The sequence below is a fragment of the Chenopodium album genome, chromosome 27 (assembly GCF_948465745.1).
Source record: "Chenopodium album chromosome 27, dcCheAlbu1.1, whole genome shotgun sequence".
Taxonomy (NCBI): Eukaryota; Viridiplantae; Streptophyta; class Magnoliopsida; order Caryophyllales; family Amaranthaceae; genus Chenopodium; species Chenopodium album.
In genome coordinates, this window is record NC_137860.1 from 29595508 (window position 1) to 29618081 (window position 22574).

General features: G+C 33.7%; 1 protein-coding gene and 1 pseudogene across 1 annotated transcript; one reads left to right on the plus strand and one right to left on the minus strand.

Annotated features, from left to right (window-relative positions):
- Positions 1-325: 325 nt before the first annotated feature.
- Positions 326-14699, minus strand: LOC145619476 (DNA mismatch repair protein MSH1, mitochondrial-like). Its single transcript, XM_081674174.1, has 23 exons — positions 14579-14699; positions 14254-14422; positions 12891-13029; positions 12624-12721; positions 12249-12324; positions 12025-12144; positions 11353-11400; positions 10789-10853; positions 9604-9689; positions 9058-9222; positions 8312-8421; positions 8101-8206; positions 7846-7921; positions 7410-7468; positions 6883-6950; positions 5666-5839; positions 4827-5033; positions 3038-3294; positions 2816-2959; positions 2352-2409; positions 1813-2112; positions 982-1692; positions 326-754 (listed from the first exon to the last, which is right to left on the minus strand). The coding sequence occupies exons 2-23, from the start codon at positions 14382-14384 to the stop codon at positions 524-526; spliced, it is 3429 nt and encodes a 1142-aa protein (XP_081530300.1). The 5' UTR covers positions 14385-14422; positions 14579-14699; the 3' UTR covers positions 326-523.
- A 3864-nt stretch (positions 14700-18563) lies between these two features.
- On the plus strand, positions 18564-20789 carry LOC145619998 (uncharacterized protein At4g15970 pseudogene; annotated as a pseudogene).
- Positions 20790-22574: the final 1785 nt, after the last annotated feature.

Consider the following 22574-nt stretch of genomic DNA (forward strand, 5'->3'; position numbering starts at 1 on the left):
AACCTAGGCTTTGCAAAAGCCTTGTATCAGCCTTGAGGACCGGGTATAGTTTTGGCATCAGATGATGCCTTGGTCGACAGACTGCTAGCCTGGTCCTTGCAGTGGTTGGGAATATTGGAAGCGACAGGATCAGATCCTTCAGTACCAACTACCAAGAGAAGACCACTGCACGAAGTACAATACCCTGAGTCTCTTATGCTTATGCAAGTCAATCAATCAATGAAAAGGTCAAAACAGCCCCACAAACAAGTATTTTAGAAGTTAATAACTCGAAAGGAAATCAAATCTGACAAAATGCAAGAGGAACATTGCTAAATAACTGCTTCAATTTAAGTACGGATGTACACAGGTGGGGCAACTTGGCGTTGTGAACAAAATTGTTGCTTCCACCAGCCAGTTACTATGAACAATTTACATCTCCTACAGTCCTACCATACAAAATACGTTTCATAGGGGCCAATACAATATACACCCTCTTGATCCCTAGAATCCAACCAAAATTTTGAATGAGATAACTGCACATTCATTTACACACAGTAACTGGTTCTAAGATGGAATCACATGTGCCAAAGTTTCGGTGTTTGCCATCAGCAATATTAGTGAGGAAGAAACCTCGTTTCGGAAGCTGATTGATAAGAAGGGTCTCAAGCTGGCAAGCTACACTCTTTCCTTGGACTACAAATGAAAGGAATGCAGCATTCTGCAAGCCATCCTTTAATCGATGTGCTTGGACTCGACCTTGGAGATCATCAGTCTGCAGTACCATGAAATCCAAAAAATAAGGATCTGTTGATTTGTTACAAACTTACTAGTTACTACAGAAGTACACATCTGTAAGATTCCAGCATGATGAAGCAAGGAATGGGTGGAATCTTCGTAAAGTTGTTTGCTAGATGGCAAGTAATAGAATTTCAGTAACTAAAGAACTACATTAAATGCCTATATTTTATTTCCAGATATTAATATAACACATAAATTTACCTCTCCAACATATAGTTTCTTATCCGGGCGTAACATGACATAAACACTTGAAGCACCTATTGTTGATGGAGGTGGCTGCTCCTTAGCGGCAATAAAAATGCAATTAATCTCTGGAATTTGAGATGAGTCTGCCATTTTATGAAGCTCAGCCATCTTCTTCTGGCATATGGCAGTAACAGCATTATAGACATCTCTCTTTAGAGTTTCCACTTGGGTAGCCAAGTTCAGGTTAGAAAAGGAAGTACTCATGTTGCTGCAAGCTTCATTAGCGTTATTTACAATAGCAGTAGAGCCAAAACAATCAGATTTGTCAAATTTCAAAGGCATCTCATTTGCGTATACAGAAAGATATAATTCTTCAGCTCGTTTGACTAGACTTTCAGGTACCCCTTCTCTTTGTGCAGTTTCAAATGCGAGACTCTCTTTACAGATTCCATCTACTAACTTCCAAGTTGGTATTGTTTGACCATCAACATATTCTGCACTCATTGCTTTGTTAACAGATTTGCTTCTTCTCAGCGGCAAATCAAATATTCCATGCAAGTGAGTTGATACAATACCCAAACAGCCAATTGCATCCAGAGTTTCAACAATACTACCAGCAATACAAGTTCCCTTTGCTGTTTCTGTTCCTCGGCAGATTTCATCTATGAGAACAAGACTTCTTGAGGTCGTTGCAGATAGTAGTGAACGCATCTCTGACATTTCTATCTGAAGTTTTTGTATTTATAAATTTCATTTAAATCAGAAAATTGAAAGCAGTCCAGGCATAAACAACTTAATGTAATTGCAGACTAGCCACTAGGATTAATTCTTTTAAATTTTCTATACCTGAAAAGAGCTTTTCCCATCAACAGGGCTATCATAGGATTTCATGTGAAGAATAACAGCATCAAAATGAGGGATTGAAGCAGACTCTGCAGGAACCATAAACCCACATATTCCAAGTAAAGCGGCTGCACAGACTGATCTCAATAAACTTGATTTACCACCTCCGTTTGGTCCTGTTAGAAGGAACAATGATTTCATGTTGACAGTATTGCATACTGCATTGCCTTGAGCTATATCAAACCAGTACGGGGATAGACCGGTCATCTGCATGCTTAGGGATTCACCATCCAGCTTTCCATTCTGTACACAGACACGAATACATCAAATACCCAGTTTCAAAAGTAAAAAATAAAAAATAAATCAAATTATGGGCAAGAGGAAGGGTAAGCACTTCAGGAAAGGGTAGGAGAAGGAAGGAGTGATTCCCTCTTCTTTTCTTTTCTTTTCTTTCTTTTTTTTTTTTTTTTTTTTTTTTTTTTTTTTTTTTTTTTGTGAAGGGGTGGGGTGGGGGGTAGTTGGTCGGAATCAGGAACTCTTACCTGTGAGCTGCTAAATTCCACCAGAGTAGGAAAGACCCATTTCCTTCTCCTTCCTTCACTGTAAATGCAAGTAAATATGTATTAGTTGCATTACTTGATCTTGTGTCAAAATTTTCCAGCTCTCGGTTGGCAAAAAAGTAGTCCTAATATTAGAAATTTTGCTAAGATACAAATAAAAAGAAACTCAATTACACAAATTGATTAAATATGAAGCTCAATCTCTCTGTCTTGGAATAAATATTGCTCATATTATCACTTTTGCTTAATGTGCTGGCACACAGATGTAAGAGTCATACACCTTAGCTACAAAGATTTCTCAACAAAAAGACTTGATAAAGCCATTAATTACATCAACCAAAAAATACCAACCTAAGTCAACTATTAATGAAAACTTAAACTGCTTCGAAAGATAGCAAGAGTACTGAGATAATAAGAGTCTAGAATGTGCACTCTGCAACACTAACCTGACATGTGAAAATAGAGCCTTTGCAATAACAAGCATCATGGATGCAAAGACAAGAACATTAATTTTATGTTGTAACTCAGCAGACAGACCCCTCAGCAGTTCAAGAACTTTGGCTCTAGCCTTTTCATTAGCTTCATGGTACCTGAAACCCAAAACTTATTTCTTAAGCAATTTTCATTGTTAAATCATTATTCAATTCTAGTTACAATCAGAAGCAAACCTCATCAATGCATCCTCCACCTTTGTCGTGGTAAACCATTCTTCACTGACTTTCTTCCCTTTCGAATCTAATGCATGTTTCAGCTGTTTAATTTGTTGCTCCCCTGGGGCCCCAGACCATACTGATGGTACAAACCGCTTTCCTTTAAACCAAACAGCCTCATGTTCTCGAGAATAAAGAATTTCACCCTTTGGCCCCCCAAGTGGCGCTATAGAAGCTCTTATCCTTGAAATAATAGGTAGAAAATCCTCCGATACCTAAAATATGAAAAAGGCACAAATGGTCATTGGAAGGTATCTGATGCTGTAAGTCTGTAAATTCCGGTAAGAAACTGTAACAAATACAAAAAAGACAACAGCAATTGAGTAATGTTGAGTGATGAATAAATGCGTTTAACCCAAATAAGCAGCACAGAGCTGTAATATATAACAGCTACACTAAAGTTTTGGAATGCTATTCAATTCTTTGGTCACAGGAGCAAGGATACAAACAATAATGATTCAACCTCCTGTCAAAAGTAGAATCCTCATGCGAGGAGCTTGGTTGATAGTTTCAAATACTTTTGTTCTTGGAGAAATCAGGTGTTGTCACATAAACTTGAACTTGACTTTGCTCAAATTACATCATGATCCCCATATGATAAATGAGAATGAAAGTATGATACAAAGGAAGTGCGTATAAAGAACATGCAGCTGCAACCAGAATAATATTGAAGTGTGAAAATAACACATTAAGGTATATAATTGAAAACAAACATGAAACTATTTTCAGCCTGAAAAAATACACACATCCATCTCTCTCCTCTCTAAAAGTTCTTGCATATTTGTTTATGTGCACTCTTGCATATTTTTCCCAACAGCAACAATATCAATTTGTTTATGTGCATAATATGTAACTGTGTTGAGAAGAATATGTATATATATTAAAAAAAACAAAAATTAAAAAAAAAATCAACCATGTAAACAATTTTCTTTATTTTCTAAAAATTTTAAACTGCATGTTCTTTTGTGATCATGATGAGCATCATGCTCCTGAGAGCTTTGTAAAACTTAGTCTAACTAAACATACAATCCATACAGAGTAGTTACATCTTGGATCCTGGTAAGACATTTAACGGTAGAAAAGCACTAGATTAAGCATCTTTTTTTTCCACAAGCATATCTGCAATATATAAATTAGGATGTTCAACAGTCTAACAAGACAATCTACACTCTACATCAACAACCTATAACAGTCAAAACAAGGCAATGCAATGTTAGTTTGACCAGGAAAGATCACTTTATCATATAATCATGACACAGAAAACATTTCTTTGGCACTACGCAAGCGCTGTAGGCCTGTATAATGCTGTAAGCATAATAAGTGTGACAATCTCCCAGGGCAAGATTGCTCAAAGGTTTGAAGTTGATAGAGTGTAAAACATATTTCTGGGCCACAACCATCAGCTAAAGCTTTTGGTTGAGTTGTTCCTTTAACAGAAGTATTATAAGAAATGCATTAACAATCTCAAGGAAGCAGTTTCATCTACAGGACAATTTCAATATTATTTTATGTGAAGTATAAGTAAATTTGAAAGAACAATTGAGGCTTTATAGCAGGGGTTGAGTAACAAGCCTGAATAATGTACCAATAAGAGTATCATTTATCAGGACGGTAAATATTATGTGATTCTGTGTCGGTACACCACCCAGACTTCATTGCAGAATTTGGGATCCAACAAATGAAGTATTGTGATACAAATACAGCTATGTAAGAGCACAATCAAAATCCAGGAAATACATGCACCTACCGCCATATCAAGGACCTTGGCTGCTTCATCAACTTTTTCATAGAAATCTTCCATATGTTTTCTTTTCACGCGCCCTTTCCAAGAAGACTCAATGTCTTCAAAAAAATCACTTGGAATATGCGGGAAAGAACTTATTTGTTGCTCAAGTTCACCATCTAGTGAAATAAGCTCACCAATTCTACGTGACACCCATTCACAATCATTAACCTGGAAGAAATTTAATATATTAAAAAAAAAAAATTTAAAAAAAAAAAAAAAAAACCAAACCTGTTAGCCAACAAAACTAACACTCGTGACGAAATATGGACCATATACAAATTCCATAAAAGTTGTTAGCTAGCATAGCAAAAATTCAGAGTGCCAGTTCAATGGTTAACATACTAAATCCCCCTCACCCAATATTTTTTTTATTTTTATTTTTATATATTTATTTATTTAATTTTTTTTTTTTTTTTTTTTTAAAAAAAGGATCTGTTTTCAAAAGAAAATTCATCAATTCATTTCATTTTGATATCAACTTAAAGATTGCCTATTTGACTAAATATCTTTTCATTCAGCTTCACATCAGTCCCTACCAGTGCAACTAATTATGCATTTATGCCTGTAACATCAATAAGCTAGATTTGTAACATCTATATTTTCAGATTAACAGTTCAGACATAATGCCCCACAATTAGGACTAGTCCGTTGACGAGGCAGCTTCCTTCATCTTCAAGTAGTATAAATTCCAATCCATTGTATCATATTCTTAATCAGCTCCTAGTTTTAATTGCAAAAACATAAAAGAGCATATAATAAAAGTAGTGACTTTTGAAGAAGATAATATTTTGCAAACTCACTAGTGTGTCAAATTCAAGGTTCAATCCAGTTGCCACCGAAGTAGGAACCATCAATAATTTGAGGATCTCACGAAGCTCATATTTATCATGCAAGTGCAATATTTCTTCAGCAACATTCTTTATTCTGCAGAACTCAATATGATTAGCCTCTCTCAGCTCTAGTAACTTGACAAGCTGCAGATGAAAAATCCACAATTATATATCCAATAATATCTCGCTCAAAGGAGTGGATGAAAAACAAGCACTTTCAGAAAGAGAAAAAAGATGGTGAGATGCCTGATGCACGGATAAAATCATACAGACATGCATATGTTTATATGCAGAAAGGAAGAAGGTTCTATGCAGCAGATCAAAATCAAGAAGACAGGTACAGGGGAAAAAGGAAAAAAAGAGGGTTTGCAGTTAAAGCAAGCCATTATTGCTTACAGATTATTTAATTACCGCTTACCCTACATATCATATCTTAGAGAAACACTCACTTCTAGAAAAGAACAAAGCAGTAGTCTATTAGAGCACCTGAAGCTTGATATTCGATGAAAGGTCCACAGCTAGTTTGTGTCTAACAAACACGGAAAATGGGTATGAAGATGTGTTGATGGTACATACGCATTTAAGGAGCATATGCACCATACACTTGATTATTTTAAATACTCTGCACTGCATCAGTGACTGAATGAGTCATCACACATTACATGCACATCACTCATATAGTCATTAAATGTGTAGCTCTGCATTCTGAAAATGAATATTTTGATTTTAAAGCTGAAGTTTTGCATCCTATACTCTTTTATGATCGTCATGCAGATCACATAAACATGTGGAAACAAATGGCTTCTGAAGTAAGACACATAGCCTCTCACAGGCTCTCCCTTGAGGCAAGGATAGGTGTAGGAGACTAAGATGTATCCTCAGACTGAAGATATGCAATCTCAATTAGATCCTAGTTGCAAATGTATTGATTAGCCTACCGCATTCCCAGGGATGGGGCACACCACATGTTTTGACTTTTAAGGCAGAAGAATGGACATGGAATCTACAAAAATCTTTGAGTTTAACAAGACTAACTGGATAAACCATATAGGCAGATGATTACAAAGTCAAGACAGAAATAATGAACAATGAGGGCAACTTCTGATATTTACCAGACCAGAAGCCTAGAGATAATGCATAAATCAGTACATATGGATAAACTATATACAAGGAGACTAGAGGATAACCTTTGCAGATGATACACATGTGAACTCAGGTATTGAGCATGTCACAATGCTCATGCGTTTGCATATTTCTGCAAATAATTTAGAGGTAAATGAGAAAGCTACATCATAGAGAATCCATAAGGACTTAGATAATTTCATAAGTGTTAATCACATATTAGATCAAAGTATCTGCTTCTAATTCAGATGGAGTAATGAAAAGAATACTGGGTACTGAAATTAAGGCATTGACATGATAATATAATATAGAAGTTGATGCTAGTGTTGATGTTGATGCATTATTATAATAAACTCTACGGTACTTGCAAAATACTTAGTAGCGTCTTTTTTAGCAATTCAATGACATTGCAGTCTACAGGCATTCTATCAGACTATTATAACAAGCACTGACATATTATTTTACATATTAGTTCAATATATTTCTTTCAATGAATCAAAAACAATCAATCCAGCCATTTGAAAGCTAAATAAACGTTGGCAGCTGGTTATCCCAAGTCTTACTTCAAGGCCTCGAGCCTATATCTACATACCTTGAATTGTAGCTGCTACAGCATAAGCAGGAGGATTAAGAAGAAGATCTCTAACATACCTGAAACAAAAAATTTCAATTTAGAGATAATAGCATTCAAAATCCCAATAAAGGTATTATCCCACAAAGGTAAGGATTGGTTGGGGTGACTAAAAAAGACTTGTGAAGAAACTAGATAACCATCAGTGCATGCTTTAATTTAAAAGATAGAGATTCGTTTGGTAAAACAAGGCTAAAGCTATGTCAATTATACACTTTATCACTATGTATTGAAAAGATTTAGGGCAAGTAAAAAGGAAGCAAATTCATACAAGCCCTATACTCTGAAACAGCATTCCAGTTCATATTTTAAAAAAAGTAGAAGGCAGATTTTTCATACCGACAAATTACATAAGATGAACAGTGATTCAACAACACAAAGAAAATAAACTACTTACGATTGGGGCAAACCAGTGCAACTTGATGGAAGTAATACTTTGAGCAAACAAGGTATACCTTCTGTTGGTATGGCACCTGAAGACATCAAAAATATATATGACAAAATAGCACCTGAAGACATCAAAAATATATATGACAAAAAAAAATTACAGAGAGAGAGAGAGAGAGAGAGAGAGAGAGAGAGAGAGAGAGAGAGAGAGAGAGAGAGAGAGAGAGAGAGGAGTTAGCTAATTAATATTACAAACTGAACTAACCAATCTGTGTGGCAGTTCCAAGATGTAAAGGGCGGGGCCTTTTTTCAGAAGGAACAGCTATATTTCTGAATACAACTACATCTTCAAGACCATAAAGCTCCTTCACCTGCATGTTAACTTAAGCTTAAACATGACATAGAAAAACATCATACAGAACTAACAAAAGGATAGGCATAAGATATCCAGTCATTAGCTTCTTCAAGCAATCAACCTTGAGCAAAAGCTCTTTGACGGGGTCACCTTCAAACCATTCAAAGTATCGAGAGCTGCATTCTGCCCACAGCAATCCTCCCTCACCAAATTCTCCCCAGCGACAAGTTCCTGAATCGAAGCATCTTCATGTGAGAAAAGGAATTGTTCAATTATAAAAACTAAAATTCAATTTCATAAAAATTCAATAATGAAGCCAAAATTACCACCCAGTATGATCCTGCAACTGGCAAGATCATGACTCAAAGTGCATGTACCCTTAACCCTGATTAGTTTACAGAGGGCCAAAAGAACCAAAAAACAAAGAATAATTATTGGTTCTCCAAGGGAAGCATGAAGCATCTGATTCTATAATTAGGGAAATTGGAAATATTAATTCATTCAACAACTGTCAATAGCTTCTAGAATCAATAGATATTTACTATAATGTGACTTGAATAATGTTTATCCAAATTACTTTAATATAAGTGGTCCATAGACGACAAATCAAACCCAAATACACAGTCTATGTCTAGAGTAAGCACTGTTGGGGATTGATAAAGTATATCATTGAAGATTACAAACAAAAAAGGATGTGTTCATCGCCTCTGCAAAAGTATGTTCCAGATAAATTAAATCCTAGAGCAAAAGGACAGCAAAGCAACAAAGCATCAGTGATATTACGACCACAACTGGAGCATCTGAATACAAGACATGAGAATAGGATATTCACATATAAATACATGACTTGAAGGCAAAGATGCACACCTGAAGAGTTGTGCTTCAATGATTTGTGGAGAAACAAATAATGGCAATGACAAGTGCGGAGCTTTGTGACTAAAGCTTCTTCAGTTAAGCCATCCTCAACAGAAAATGTTTTCAAAGTCTCCAAGACTGAGGTTAAAGAATAGCCTTTTGCAGAACGAGACACCCCTGAAAACAGAAATCAAATCAAATAATCAGTATTTGATTAGTCTCAATAGTTTGCAGAAAAAATTCAACAAGAGGAAGAATAATTTTGACCAAGATGCCAATCAAAGAAAGAAAGATATCCAAAAAGCGGACAGTACAATTGACAGGAAATTTTAAGTTTTTAACCCAGACCACCCACTCAAAAGAAAAAAGTATACGGAACAAGAACAGGAGCTACAGCATCATTAACTGAGGTAAGTAAGAGCTACTCCACCATATTCATTATTTATTTGAACTACAATTCAAAAACTCAAAAGCACTACCAAAGTGTTTCAAAAAAAGTTATCTTGACATAGCACAACCAAATAAAGATATAATTAGCATATTCAACTTCTCTCTTACCAACAACAGGCATTGGTTCAGGGAAATCAAGGTCACGATCAACCCCAACATGGCCAAATACATATGGGCTTCCTGGATGGGCGTGCCTAAGCATCAAAAACAAGTTAGCTCACATTAAAACCCTGCATATCCAGGCTTAAGACAACATACACAGACATCTATTTCCTATGACCAATATATTCATGCACCTCTGAAAGAAAACCTTTGTTGTTGAGCAATTATGGGTAGAAAGTCACAGACAAAACAGTACATAGGAGGAACTATAGCTAATAATGGGATTATGAAAACATTGATAACCAGCAGGATCCTATCATCAGCAAGGATCTTTTAATAGGTAAATAATTGATGCTGTCAAGACAACCACCACCTTAAGTGCAGATGAAGTCATGCCACAGAAACCATCTCATTGGTAACACCTTTTCTCACAAATGTGAAGGATGAAATTCAAGGAATAAAAGCAATATAATAAGATGTTCATTTTGCCCCTTCCAGGCAAAAAGAAGCAACTTCCCCTATTACCCCTCCCTCTATAACCCCCCCCCCCCCCCCTTTTTTTTTCAGAATAAAAAACACTAATCAACTTAAAAACTTGGCCAGTTGAAATAGATGACTTGAAAAGTACAGCATCCCAACTAGGGAGAGGTGACATTCTTTTCCAACCTTTTTTTTTGGCACAGTAATGAAAAAGTATAACATGTAGTCATTAGGGAGAGCTACTTTCAACCTTATATATATCCTAGTTTCTGCAAAACATAGAGAAAACTCAATGTATTCCGTGATACCACTTCCAGCAAAAACTGTCAGTCATGGACCTCATGTTCCTCATGGAATGCAAGGGAGTACAAAGATTGTGCATAACAATGAAAAATTCAACCCCTATATCAGACCATTACTACTTTTGATTTTTTTAAGTGGTTTCATGATTCACAAGGGAGTTGGCCTCCTTCCACACCATTTTCAAAATCACATTATTTACTTAACTAAAGTGATTGTCCCATCAAAATTCATAGGTTTCAACCAACAGTAGTCAGTTATATGACATGATTCTTGAACAGCATCACAATGTTAAACGACTCCTCGTCAAAGGCGCCATAAGGCCCAAAAAGGAAAAGCCATTAAAGCAAATCAGAAATAATTGATTGGAAAAAGAAAAGTGAATCCAAAATAGCATATACATATATATACCCAGATATAAAACGACCCTTCCGAGAACGAGATTGAGTTGGACCCTGCACTTCCTCAACTATGCACTGCAAAGGAAAACCAACTTGTTTGGCTAATTATATAATACAAAAAAATACCAGGTGAGCAACTCATAAAAACTTTCCAATTCAATTTAGATTCTTATATGCCTTTCATGTGGAGTGCCATATGAACTCATATTTTAAGAATAATTGTATGTTTTTTTACTTTCAAGTCATTTCAACGGAAAATTTTCAAAGGAAACTGTCAGGTAATTATAGGGAATTAAGAAATACTGGTTTGTACAGTCAGTCAACTAGCCTAAAGTACAATAAAGACAATTCTTATACTGCTCTTAGTTTTTCATTTCTACAGAAGACAAAGACCCTAAACACAGCAAGGGATAAGTTACAGACATGTATGTCACTGAAACACTTAGTAGGCTAGTAGAGCCATTGATGTAATAAGCTTTTGACTTCTTCATGGATCAAATATGAGACTAAATGTAGATCTATTAATGTTAAAGAAGACAGCTTTAAACAATACAATAGTCTTTAGAATACTCACAACAGAATAGCCATTGCGAGTCAGGTCATCCAATGTTTGTTGCAAATTCTGCAAAAGTACAATATAAGCAGTAAATCTCATAGGAGAATTGGCATGTGCAGACAAAAAGAGATAAATCCACTTGAGAGCCCAAATGGAGGAAGAAGAGATTTCCATTAAAGAATCAGTAAATTATCCCCAGGCAAATAAACACTTTTTTTACGTGTGTGTGTGTGTGGGTGGGGGGGGAGGATATAAATATAAGCCCTAAAAGGCTTATATCTATTCTAAGATGTCCTTACATAAAACACAGCATGTTCAAAACCCATTTGTTCTTAGTATTAAATGAGTAAAAATAAAGGCAAGGGAATAAGCCCACTTGACAGCAATATGAAATATAACATAAACATAAATATATTTTATATTGGAAACTAGATAATCATGAAACATAAGCGACTCTACCTCTCTAACAGTTAGTACTGAAAAGAAGAGGAAAAGACACAGAGGGATCTTTCCTTTTAACAAAGCACTGAATAAGCTGAACAGTATCCAGAGTAAAACACAGGTTTCAAATTAGTTCACATTATTGCTACTATGGTAACAGTTAAAACAAAGTACAAGCTATATTATGTGCTCCCACATAGCATGAGACGATGAAATTATCAGGAACAAAAAGAGATGTCATTTCAATACCACCACAGGACAGCCAGCTCTTGGAACACTATCCGTGCGCAAGCCACCAAATGGATTTAAGCCAGCATATTCAACAAGAACACAAGCATCGATACCAATGGCTTCATAAAAATCCCCAACCTGAAAAAAGGAAATGGGAAGAAGTTATAAGTTAACCTACCACTGCAGAGGATTATTAAGCTAAGTGTGATAACAAGAAGGCAGTAAATCAGATGAAGGCATACTCTACATAGCAGAACTTCACGTGGAAACCTTGACTTGAACTGCAACATTTCCCAGTTAAGGTTTCCTTCTTTTAAACTGCATAAAGAAAAAATATTCCATGTAAGATAAAGGCTGAACAACTTGTCATCATTCCTCCGATGACAAGGATCTATAAATGATTTATTCAAAAATCAGTCACCAAAAAAACAAATATAAATGTGGAACCAAAACAAAATGGAATTTACTATTCCAAACTTACCCCCTAACTTCCAGTCAACATTTAATACAAGCAACAAAAAAGCATTTATCTAAGTAATTTAATTTCACAAAGCAGAGAAAAACTACATAACCAAAATGCCAAAGTTCGGAAAAAACAATCAGTTATATTAGCTTACCTTCCATTTTTCAAGTTAACATCCAACCCAAGCAAGTTGGAGTAGACAAGTCTCTTAATAAGTTGAACTGTTGAAGGTTTCCTGCATGCACCTAATTTCTACAACATAGGAACGCGGAAGAATATAGACGTAAGCTATGTATAAATAAAGAAATGCATAAAAGTGTTGAAATATACAAATTTGTGTACACATGTAAACAAGTGTAGACATCATAGACATGTATATGGGCAGGGATGAATGTCAATGAGAAAGCATATAGCTAAGGACCTCTTTCCACCAGAAAACATGGGAATTGTCCTTTTCGCTCAGAACATCTTTCCATTCTTTAGCTTTCTTGTTTTTCCTAGTTGTTCCTTTCAGAGCTTCTTTATCTCTGTAATATTGCACTCCTTCACTCTGTCTGCTTCTGCAACTAAGCAAAAGCACCAATCAAATTTTCTTTTTTTCTTTTCCTTTTTGGAAGGGGAGAGGAGGAAGGGGAAGAAGGTAAAGTCGCCATCATACATCTTTTCTTGTCAAGGAACAAAACAAGAGGAAAAAAAAAAAACTTTAACAATGAGTCGAATAAAGACAAAAGCACAAAAAAATTATAACCCAATTAAACCTTTGACATACAGTAATAATTTTGATGACAAACTTAGGATCAAAAGGTTTAAGATTTGACAGCATGTCAGTTGAATTGATGTTTTTGTACTTGTTGCAACTGCTTCTAAAATAGTACACCCTATTTCAGAATGCTTATAGGTAATTTGATCCCACAGTTCAATTTTTTTATTTTTTATTTTTATTTTTTTTACATCGGCTGATCTCCAATTGCCATCCCAGTTACACCCTCAGGCCTCAGGTGTTACTACATACGAAATAATCATACATTTACTTATCAAAGATCCTTGTAGAAACTAGCAGCAAAAAAACTATCATTGCTTCCTAGTTCCTACCAAAGTAATCTTTATTTATGCCATCCACCTATCTTGATTACCTCAAAAAAGCTCCTCGTACCTACAATGCTCAACATTCTACAATGCCCGAATACACTATCCACTTTCCTTTGTTTGTAGAATAGCTTCTAGATCGGTCAGGAAACGACTGCAAGACTTTATTTTGAAGTCATATTGTAGTAAATCAAAGATTTCTCACTTTGATACATTTCTCAATAATAGTATAATACACTCCTGATTCTTCCATAGTCATACTGGAACTAAAATTCACCTCTCCCTCAACCTCAACACCTAAATTTTAAGAACTCAAACTTGAATAGTCCCAATTTTACAGTAAGTAGCAAGTCAATGATAACAATAACAAAAACCAAACATGAAACATACATCTATGCAACACTCTCAAAACACAACAAATCCTAAACACTCTCTTAACACGAGTATCAACTCAAATACAGTATTTCAATTATAAGCCAAACAAGTGCAGATTTTCCCAAACAAAATCACATTCTTATAAACATATAGTACCCATCTCCTTATAATTTGACTAATACAATTTTATTACCCTAAAACATATATTAACCCAACAAAATTAAGCCAAACAGACCAACAAATAATTATTACCCATTTCATAATTTTGCATAAAACCCACCAATTTGACTAAAATAAATCAAAAAGTTAGAGAGAGAGAGTACATTGGGAGTGAAGAAGAACGACGAGACGAGCTATTGTGGAGTGAAGAAGGTAGAAGAAGAACAACTGGGCGCCATTTTGGAATTGAAAGCGGCATTGAACTAGCAACCGCTTTCATTGTTAACCTGTACATGAGAATTTCCAGCTTTTTCGCAGTTTTTCCTTGAAACCCTTTTAAGAAACACAAACCCAGAAAAACCCAAGAAGAAAATTGAGTGAGGATTTGTTATTATCAAGAAGACCCAGAAAAATTCAAAGAAGAATTAAGCAGAAATTAGTTGAAAATGCAAAGATTGTACTCAAAATTAATTGAAAAATGGAAGGTACCTGGTTTGCGCGCGCAAATTGCAGGGCTAGTGTGAAGAGAGAGAGAGACTGATGACTGTTTGTCTGCCTTGCTGCTCCTTTGTGTTTCTGTTGCTTGCCTTGTCGTCTTGAAAACACACAAATATTCTTACATTTGAACCTCGCTATTTGGCACCAACCGCTAAAAACCACAAATCTTCAAAATCGCTTTGCTCTTAATACTCGTAACACACTAACACTTGTATTTTTTATAGGGCCTGTTCACTTCAATTCAGTTCAGTTCGGTTTAGTTCAGTTCAGCTCCTAATTTCCTTTTCTCATAAAATATTCATTTCATCTCTATTCAGTCCAGTTCAGCTCTAATCAGTTCAGTTCAATTCAGCTCCAAATAAGTTTAGTTCAGTTCAGCTCAGTTTAGTAAATATGAACATGCTCTTAGTTTTTACTATTATTAGAAAACTTGCACTTTACAACACTTGTTTATTTCATATGTCTCGAGTTTTCGACCATTCTTGGGTCCTTGCAAGTTGCAACATTTGTGTAGTTTCCTACACATATAAAATTATTAACCATGCTTGTTTTACAAAAATCAATATGCAAACACAAGTTTTATAATTGTTTGAGATTGTATAAATGTCTCATTTGACCTAAAACCTTGCTCTAAATAGAAGACTCGTATTCTTTATAGGCAAATTTTTTAACCAAACTCTATCACCTTCTTCATTTTGTTATTTTTCACTTGTAAATAACCAAACTTCACTTTGCACAAATGAAAAAGCACCAAACTTCACTTTATTGTTTTTTAAATTTTACATTCAATCAACACTCTACTTATTTTTTTAATCCATCTTCTTAAAACAAATTGTGGAAATGGCAAATAAAATTTCTTTCAGACAGGGAGAATTATATTTCAAATATTATATTCCGTATTTTATAATCCTACAACCTCGAATTAAGGTTTTTAATGAAGAGAATGAGAGTTGGTCAAAAAAAAAAAAAAAAAAAGTTTGGTCAGGAATCATGTTAGGTTTTAAAATATGGTTCAACCATATAGATGGGCCAAGTGATTTGGGCCAGGTATGATGCAAACTTAGTTATCTTCAAATTGCCTACTACAAAATGCAAAGTCATGTTTAGCTTACTATTTAACTCGTTTAGAATTGAGCTCACCTCCAACTCAAATGATTGAACGATCCAACTTGGATTGATCTAACTTAAAAGCCTAAAGAACTAAAGGTACAATGACAAATTTTTTCTTTTTTTTTTTTTTTTTTTTTTTTTTTTTGGCAAGGGTAAGAAAAAAGAAAACATTTGAAATCCCTTCTCATGAGGGGAATTCCTAATGCAACAGAGGAAATGAAAAGGTACAATGACATGTCTCGAACACTTGTTTGAAAAACTATGCCTATATCATGCCAAGGTTCTACGATATTACTTATGAGAATGTTTCATACAGTCATACTTAATTAGTCATGCTTGACGTATATGACTTGTCACTTATATTTGATCGGAAAGATTCATGACTTTAAAAGTACCCCTATCTCATAGATATATGACTTGCCATTTCAATATTGAAAATTTGCATAAAAATGTATTAAATGAGAAAAAAAAAGTTGCTACCCATTTTGATATTTTTTTGGATTATTGAAAGAATTAATAAAAGTGATAAAAACTAACATTCATAAGCTAATTAACGAGAAGAGCATGCTGATTCTTTTATTTTAATTTTTTTAAGATCATCTACTTTTTGGTGTTGAGAGAGCCACAATGGCTAATGATGAAAATTGATAACTGGAATTCCGAATCGGGAGGAAATATCTTAAAAAGCCTAGTATTTTCTTATTGTGTTGACAAAAACTCTTTTAATTTATGCAAATTATAATTAAGTATTTTAGCGAATCCCACTCAATTATAGATCTAGTCTCTTGATAATTTCGTAGAGGCATGGATTTTAAATAACGTTTAAATAGCAACGTTGTAAACAGTCAAATAAGCTCATCTCTAAAATTGAAGAACGTGTAAATCTTTTTTTTTTTTTTTTTGGAGGAAAGTGTAAGTCTTCTATGTGATCCTGCAAGTTGTTGAATAATTAATACTTCAAAGCATAAACATATGTATATGTAAGTCATTATAATGTGATCATCATTGATTGACTTATTTAGTTATTTATATAGCCATTATTTAACAATCTCTGGCCGATGAAAGTTCTAGAAAACAATCATTACACTCTAATTTAATTAATTTAATCCTCGAATTTGCTTTCCAACCTGAAGCTTTAAGAAAATCCAATAGCATATTGCTTTATTATATAATTAGTATTTTAAACTTTTGTAACATTATTATAATTTTGGTAATCTTTTGATTAAGTATTATTAATGTGACAGACTGCCAGGCCAACTGATCTGACTCCCCTTCGTTTGTGCGCAAGTCGTTGGCACAACATGGTCATTTGACTTGTAATAAGTCTTCTGGGGGTAGAAATCAATAACATAAGGTATTGTAGATATATTTGTTACAAATATTTTTGTTACAAATACGAGTACAATATCGTAGATATATCATTTTTGTTAGTTGCTTTACTCTAAAAAGGTAATTACTAATAAGCCGTATTGTAAAAACGCTGTTTTAATATGATCTGATGTAAAATACTTCGTAATTAATAAGGCACAACACATGCTGACTAAAATGAATTGAGCTGAACTGAACTGAATATTTTATGAAAGGAGGATACTACGAACTGAACTGAGCTGAATTGAACTGAACTTAAGCTAAAGAGAACAGGTCATACGTCCCTCCTTTATTAATTGTTTATAAATGAGGTGTGGTTTGCCTGAGTTGGGTCATTTTAAAAATTAAGGATTTGCAATGTAAAATTTTCAACACTTTGTTTTAAAATTATTTCGTTGATGTCATAATTTCAGATATAGTTGAAAATTGCATGCCAACTGTATTTGTCCTTCTGCCAGAATGCTACACATGCATGCAGAGTATAGTCCTAGGGTTTGTATCATTTATACTACGTAACAAAATAAATCAATTTAATGCTAGTATATGATTATATCCCAACCCTAATGATCTACTGATCTAAGATTAATTATCACTACTTTATTGCTACCGAGTGTACATACTATAACCCAACTTGCAAAACGAATCAATAATGAATAATTAGCAAATTAAAAAAATGATTCCAAAATCAATTTCATGTGCATCTGTCCATTTGATAGTAATTTTCGGTGCAGTGAAAGCCGCAAAGAGTAAAAGTGTAGACGAAATTTGATCATACATCATAGTCGTAGGTAGCAACTTATTAACAACATATCATTGTACGTGAAAGAGTACGCTTTTATGCATGACTGCATAAATCACACATTTTAATTTTGTACACTTGATAATGTTGGTTTGATAAGAGGAGGGAAAAGGAAGGAAAAAAAAAAAAAAAACGGAGGGAATAAGCTAATTAAGTAAGGTATTTCGATTTAATGTTTTATGGTTTGATTTATTTTAGTATGGTCTCATATATCATTGAATTCGAGACTAATTCTAATCCTTTGACATCCTCAACATTATATATCGCATATACCATGATTGATTAACGAGTATATTTTATTAGACACAATACACTTGAACAAATAAACTTGTATATATAGAAATCGATTAAATTTAATTTAAGACTAAAACTCGTACTGGATCACAAGTGGCTAGCAATAATTTAAACTTGACCATTTCATATACAGCTAAGATCTGCATATTGTTCATACATTTGACATTACATTGAAAAAAATTGAATCCTCTCCCACAAATTTTTCTCCAAGACCATCATACATTAGAATATGTCCAACTTAATCTCAATTTTATTTCCTAGCTAGCTTCTACTTTGTATGATTTACTCAAAATAACCCTTTACAAACACATTAATTATGTGATATATTGAGATATTAAGGGCTAATCAATCACATTATTGTTAAGCAAACTAACTATTGGATTTGTACTTCATGAAAGAAGAGTTATGGAGGAAAAAAGCGACGAGGGCAGTCCAATTATGGGAGTAATTACGACAAGTATGAATAATACTTATTCATTTCCGACGTTGCCATTTGATTTTGGAAGAATTTTAAAGAGTTTAGTGGTTTTTTCGACGCTTGGAGTTGCATTACTTATTTTGTGCTATTCTTCAAATAACAATTATGGGCAGTTTTTACCAAGTTTGAGGCGCTTCTCTTTTACACACTATGACATCAATGGCACGGTGAGCTAAAATATTTTTTTATTAATTTATTTTTTAAACTTGGTTTTTGATGGTTTCTCTAGTTTTTTTGTTCAAATAATATAGCATGCATCATGGTTTATAAGAGTAATATTGTATATGTAGTAGTATAATTATTTTTGGCAATATTTGTTAAAATTTTAAGGAGTTTAATCTAGCTAGTTATTATCGAAATATATAGAGTCAAATATATGAACTGTAATCTACAAAGGTAGGTATATTTAACGAGTATTATCACAAGTTTAATATTGACTATTTCGATAATCTATTGAACATTTTCAATGTTATATTGTGTGATAAACTTATTATGATACGTCGTATTTGATAAGTTAAAACTTATAAGTAAACTCATGACTCAAATTATTTTTAAAGCAATGGACTTGTTGTAAATGAAGGTTATAGATGAGTATTATGAGTTAAGGAAGGTTCTAGAAGCGGCTTCAACAAAGGACAAAACAGTAATATTGACATCTTTAAACGAGGCATGGGTAGCACCAAACTCCATGTTTGATATCTTCTTAAAGAGTTTCAAAATTGGAAATAATACAGCCCCGCTTCTCGATCATTTGCTAGCCATAGCCGTGGATGAGAACGCGTATAGCCGATGCCGGAAGTTGATCTCCCATTGTTATTTTCTCAAGAGCAAGCAATCATCTGAGATGGCTAATGAGGCAAGGTTCATGACCCCTATTTATTTGGAGATGATGTGGGAAAGACTTGCTTTTTTGAAAACTATTTTAAGCTTGGGTTACAACTTCATTTTTACGGTACGTAACTTTCTTTCTAACATTAACTCTTTTTGCATTAACTTTTTACGTATCTTGCTAAGGAACCAATGAATAGTAGTGACGTGGTATGCAAGTAGTTTTAAAAAGTCAACTTTATTAAAAATCTTTTGACAGTTTTTGTATTAGAATTATTGAATTAAGGAATAATGGTGTAATGTATACTTCTATAGGTTATACTTGGTATATTCCATCTTGAATTATTGAATTATACTCCTATATATATTATTGGTATTATTATTCCATGCATATGTCTTGCTTGATTCTTGAGGAGTTGAGGTAAATGAGGTTAGTGTTCATGGTCAATTCTGGTCGAGGGTATTATCTTGGGGTATGTATTGGAATTTAAATGATATTATTAAAATTGATTTTAAAAAATTAAAATTGAATTATTCTGTTGTTTAAAAACTAATTTTAATTTTATACCATAAGTACTTAATTTATTTATTGACATTCTCATATGTCGTAAAGATCAACAGAACTTTTATTGCGCTAGAACCCCATATAATAATTCCTAACTGAAAATCTATATATATAATAAAAAAAAAACAAAAAATAAAGAAAAAACTGAAAAACTCATAATGAACAATTTGCTTAGCTTCTAACAGTCAAAAATAAATAATTTGTATAGCAATTTTGTTTAGCACTTTAAACTCTTTTATTGGATCAATCTCATTTAAGTTATTTTATATTATTTGTTTCACAGGATACGGATGTTATGTGGTTTCGAAATCCATTTCCACATTTCATCCCAGATTCAGACTTCCAAACTTCATGTGATCGATTTAATGGCAGGCAATTCGACATACAAAACCCCCCAAACAACGGATTTCTTTTTGTAAGGTCTAACACACGCACTATCAAATTGTACAAATTTTGGGTATCCTCAAGACACACATATCCTACGGTACACGAACAAGATGTTTTCAACAAGATAAAAAACGGTACATACGTAAGAAAGCTTGGAGTGAAATTTAGGTTTTTAGATACAAATTATTTTGGTGGATTTTGCCAAATAAGCAGAGATTTCAATAAGGTTTGCACAATGCATGCTAATTGTTGTACTGGGTTGGATAGGAAAATAGCTGACCTAAACACTACACTAGAGGTTTGGAAGAATTACATGGCCTCAAATCATTCGATCCCTACTAATTGGGGGGTTCCAAATCAATGTCATATGTGATATTTTTCAATTCACTAATAGATGTTAACACATTGACATCATGAACTTTTGATAAGGTAAGAGTTTAGTATTGAGCAAATTGAATATTGTTCTAAGGCCTCTAACCTTCATATTTTTCTTTCTTATTATACTTTTAACTTTTTCGATAAGTGTATTTTCATCTATATTTACAAATCAAATAATTATGTAATGAGTTTACCAAGAAGGATACGTTACGTATACGAAGTACTTGAATTGCACAAATGTATATACATACGAAATACTTTATTTCATTAGAAAAATGGTTGAATTTGATTTTTTTTCTAGCTAGTGTGGAAAAATAAAAATAAAAATGATAGAGTATAAAACATATTCTTGGGCCTCAACCATTAGCTTAAGCTTTTGGTTGAGTTGGTCCATTAACATGGTATCAGAGCCAACGTGATACAAAGGTCACGGGTTCGAATCTCATCCACCCCTCCTTTAAAGTGGAATTAATTTGCACCAGGTATGGGTGGGCCTGTGTTGCATCCACATTTCAAGCCCAAATGGCCTTTCATGTGATTCAAAATAAAGTTTCGTTCTAGTTTTAATTAAATGATTAATTTATTTGTTTGTTTTTTTTTTTTTTATATTTTTTTATTTTTTGTTGTATAAATAGATTATTCAAAATAATTATTTGGCTTTCTTTCACAATCAATTAAAGTTACCCTTTACCAATTGGATGTTGGTGTAGTGGTGATTGAGACTACACTTGGTAGGGAGGACCTGTGTTCAATTCTATCCCCCGCAACAACAATTGGGAGGGAGCTGGAACTTAACCACCCAAAACTGATTCCCGAATCAGAATTAGCCCAAAGGGTAAAACGGATGGAAACAAAAAAAAAAAATAAATAAATAAAGTCACCCTTTCGTTCATTTCCACTCTATGAGTCTAAGACCAACCTTAATCATCTAACAAATCCATCACTATTTCTTAGTGTTTGTTCCGGGGCATCAATAAGTCAATTAACTACTCGTAGTTTACGGGCCAATTATGTGGTCCTAATATTTTGTAATAATTTTCAAAAAAATCAACTTATATATTTTCACACTAGGGTCAAATAACTAGAAACAATATCTAGGGGGACTAGGAGAACTAGGAGAACTTGACCTACGTTACAGGTCTCTAGTTTAGCCATATACTACTCTCAGTGGTTGGTTGGGGCGTCCAGCCGCATCCTAAATATGTCGGAGGCCCGTGCTAAATTTTGCAGAACATTGATTAATACTATGCTTATTTATCAATAAATATAAATTATATGGAGTAATAACTTAAATTTGATGTCTAAAAACTATACATTAGGACCATTCAAACAAATCTTGGATTAGTGTATAACTATTTTTTTCCTATGTATAAGTATCACTAAGACTGATCAAAGTGAATTATATGTATATATAGTGCAAAAATCAAAATAATACTTAAATAAAAAATTAAAAAAAAAAAAAGAAAAGAAAGAGTATAACCCTAGCTATACAACGTGTCAATATTGTTGTTAATATATAAATAAATATTTTTTAGTACAATTTATTTATTTTAATTTATTAATTTACCTAAAGCATAGATATAGATAGGAAAATGTGTTAATAATGTTAATAATAAACATACAATAATCATTATATGTCGAATTATGAGACCCTCTTAAATGAGGGTCCCCTATGCGGTTGGTCACTTTGCGCACCCTCATTGATGGGGCAGCATTGAGCCAGGTAACTCTCTACCTTACTTCCATTGCCATATAACAAACTAATATAATAAAGGCATAA

Bases quoted from the DNA above. Each gene is read 5' to 3' on its own strand.
- LOC145619476 (XM_081674174.1), bottom strand. From the start codon at position 14,384: ATGTACAGGTTAACAATGAAAGCGGTTGCTAGTTCAATGCCGCTTTCA. The intron at 12,145-12,248 runs GTATGCCTTCAT...TCCTTTTTTCAG, and splicing joins GTGAAGTTCTGCTATGTAGA to GTTGGGGATTTTTATGAAGC. The intron at 9,223-9,603 runs GTAAGAGAGAAG...TTCTGTTTTCAG, and splicing joins TGAACCAATGCCTGTTGTTG to GGGTGTCTCGTTCTGCAAAA.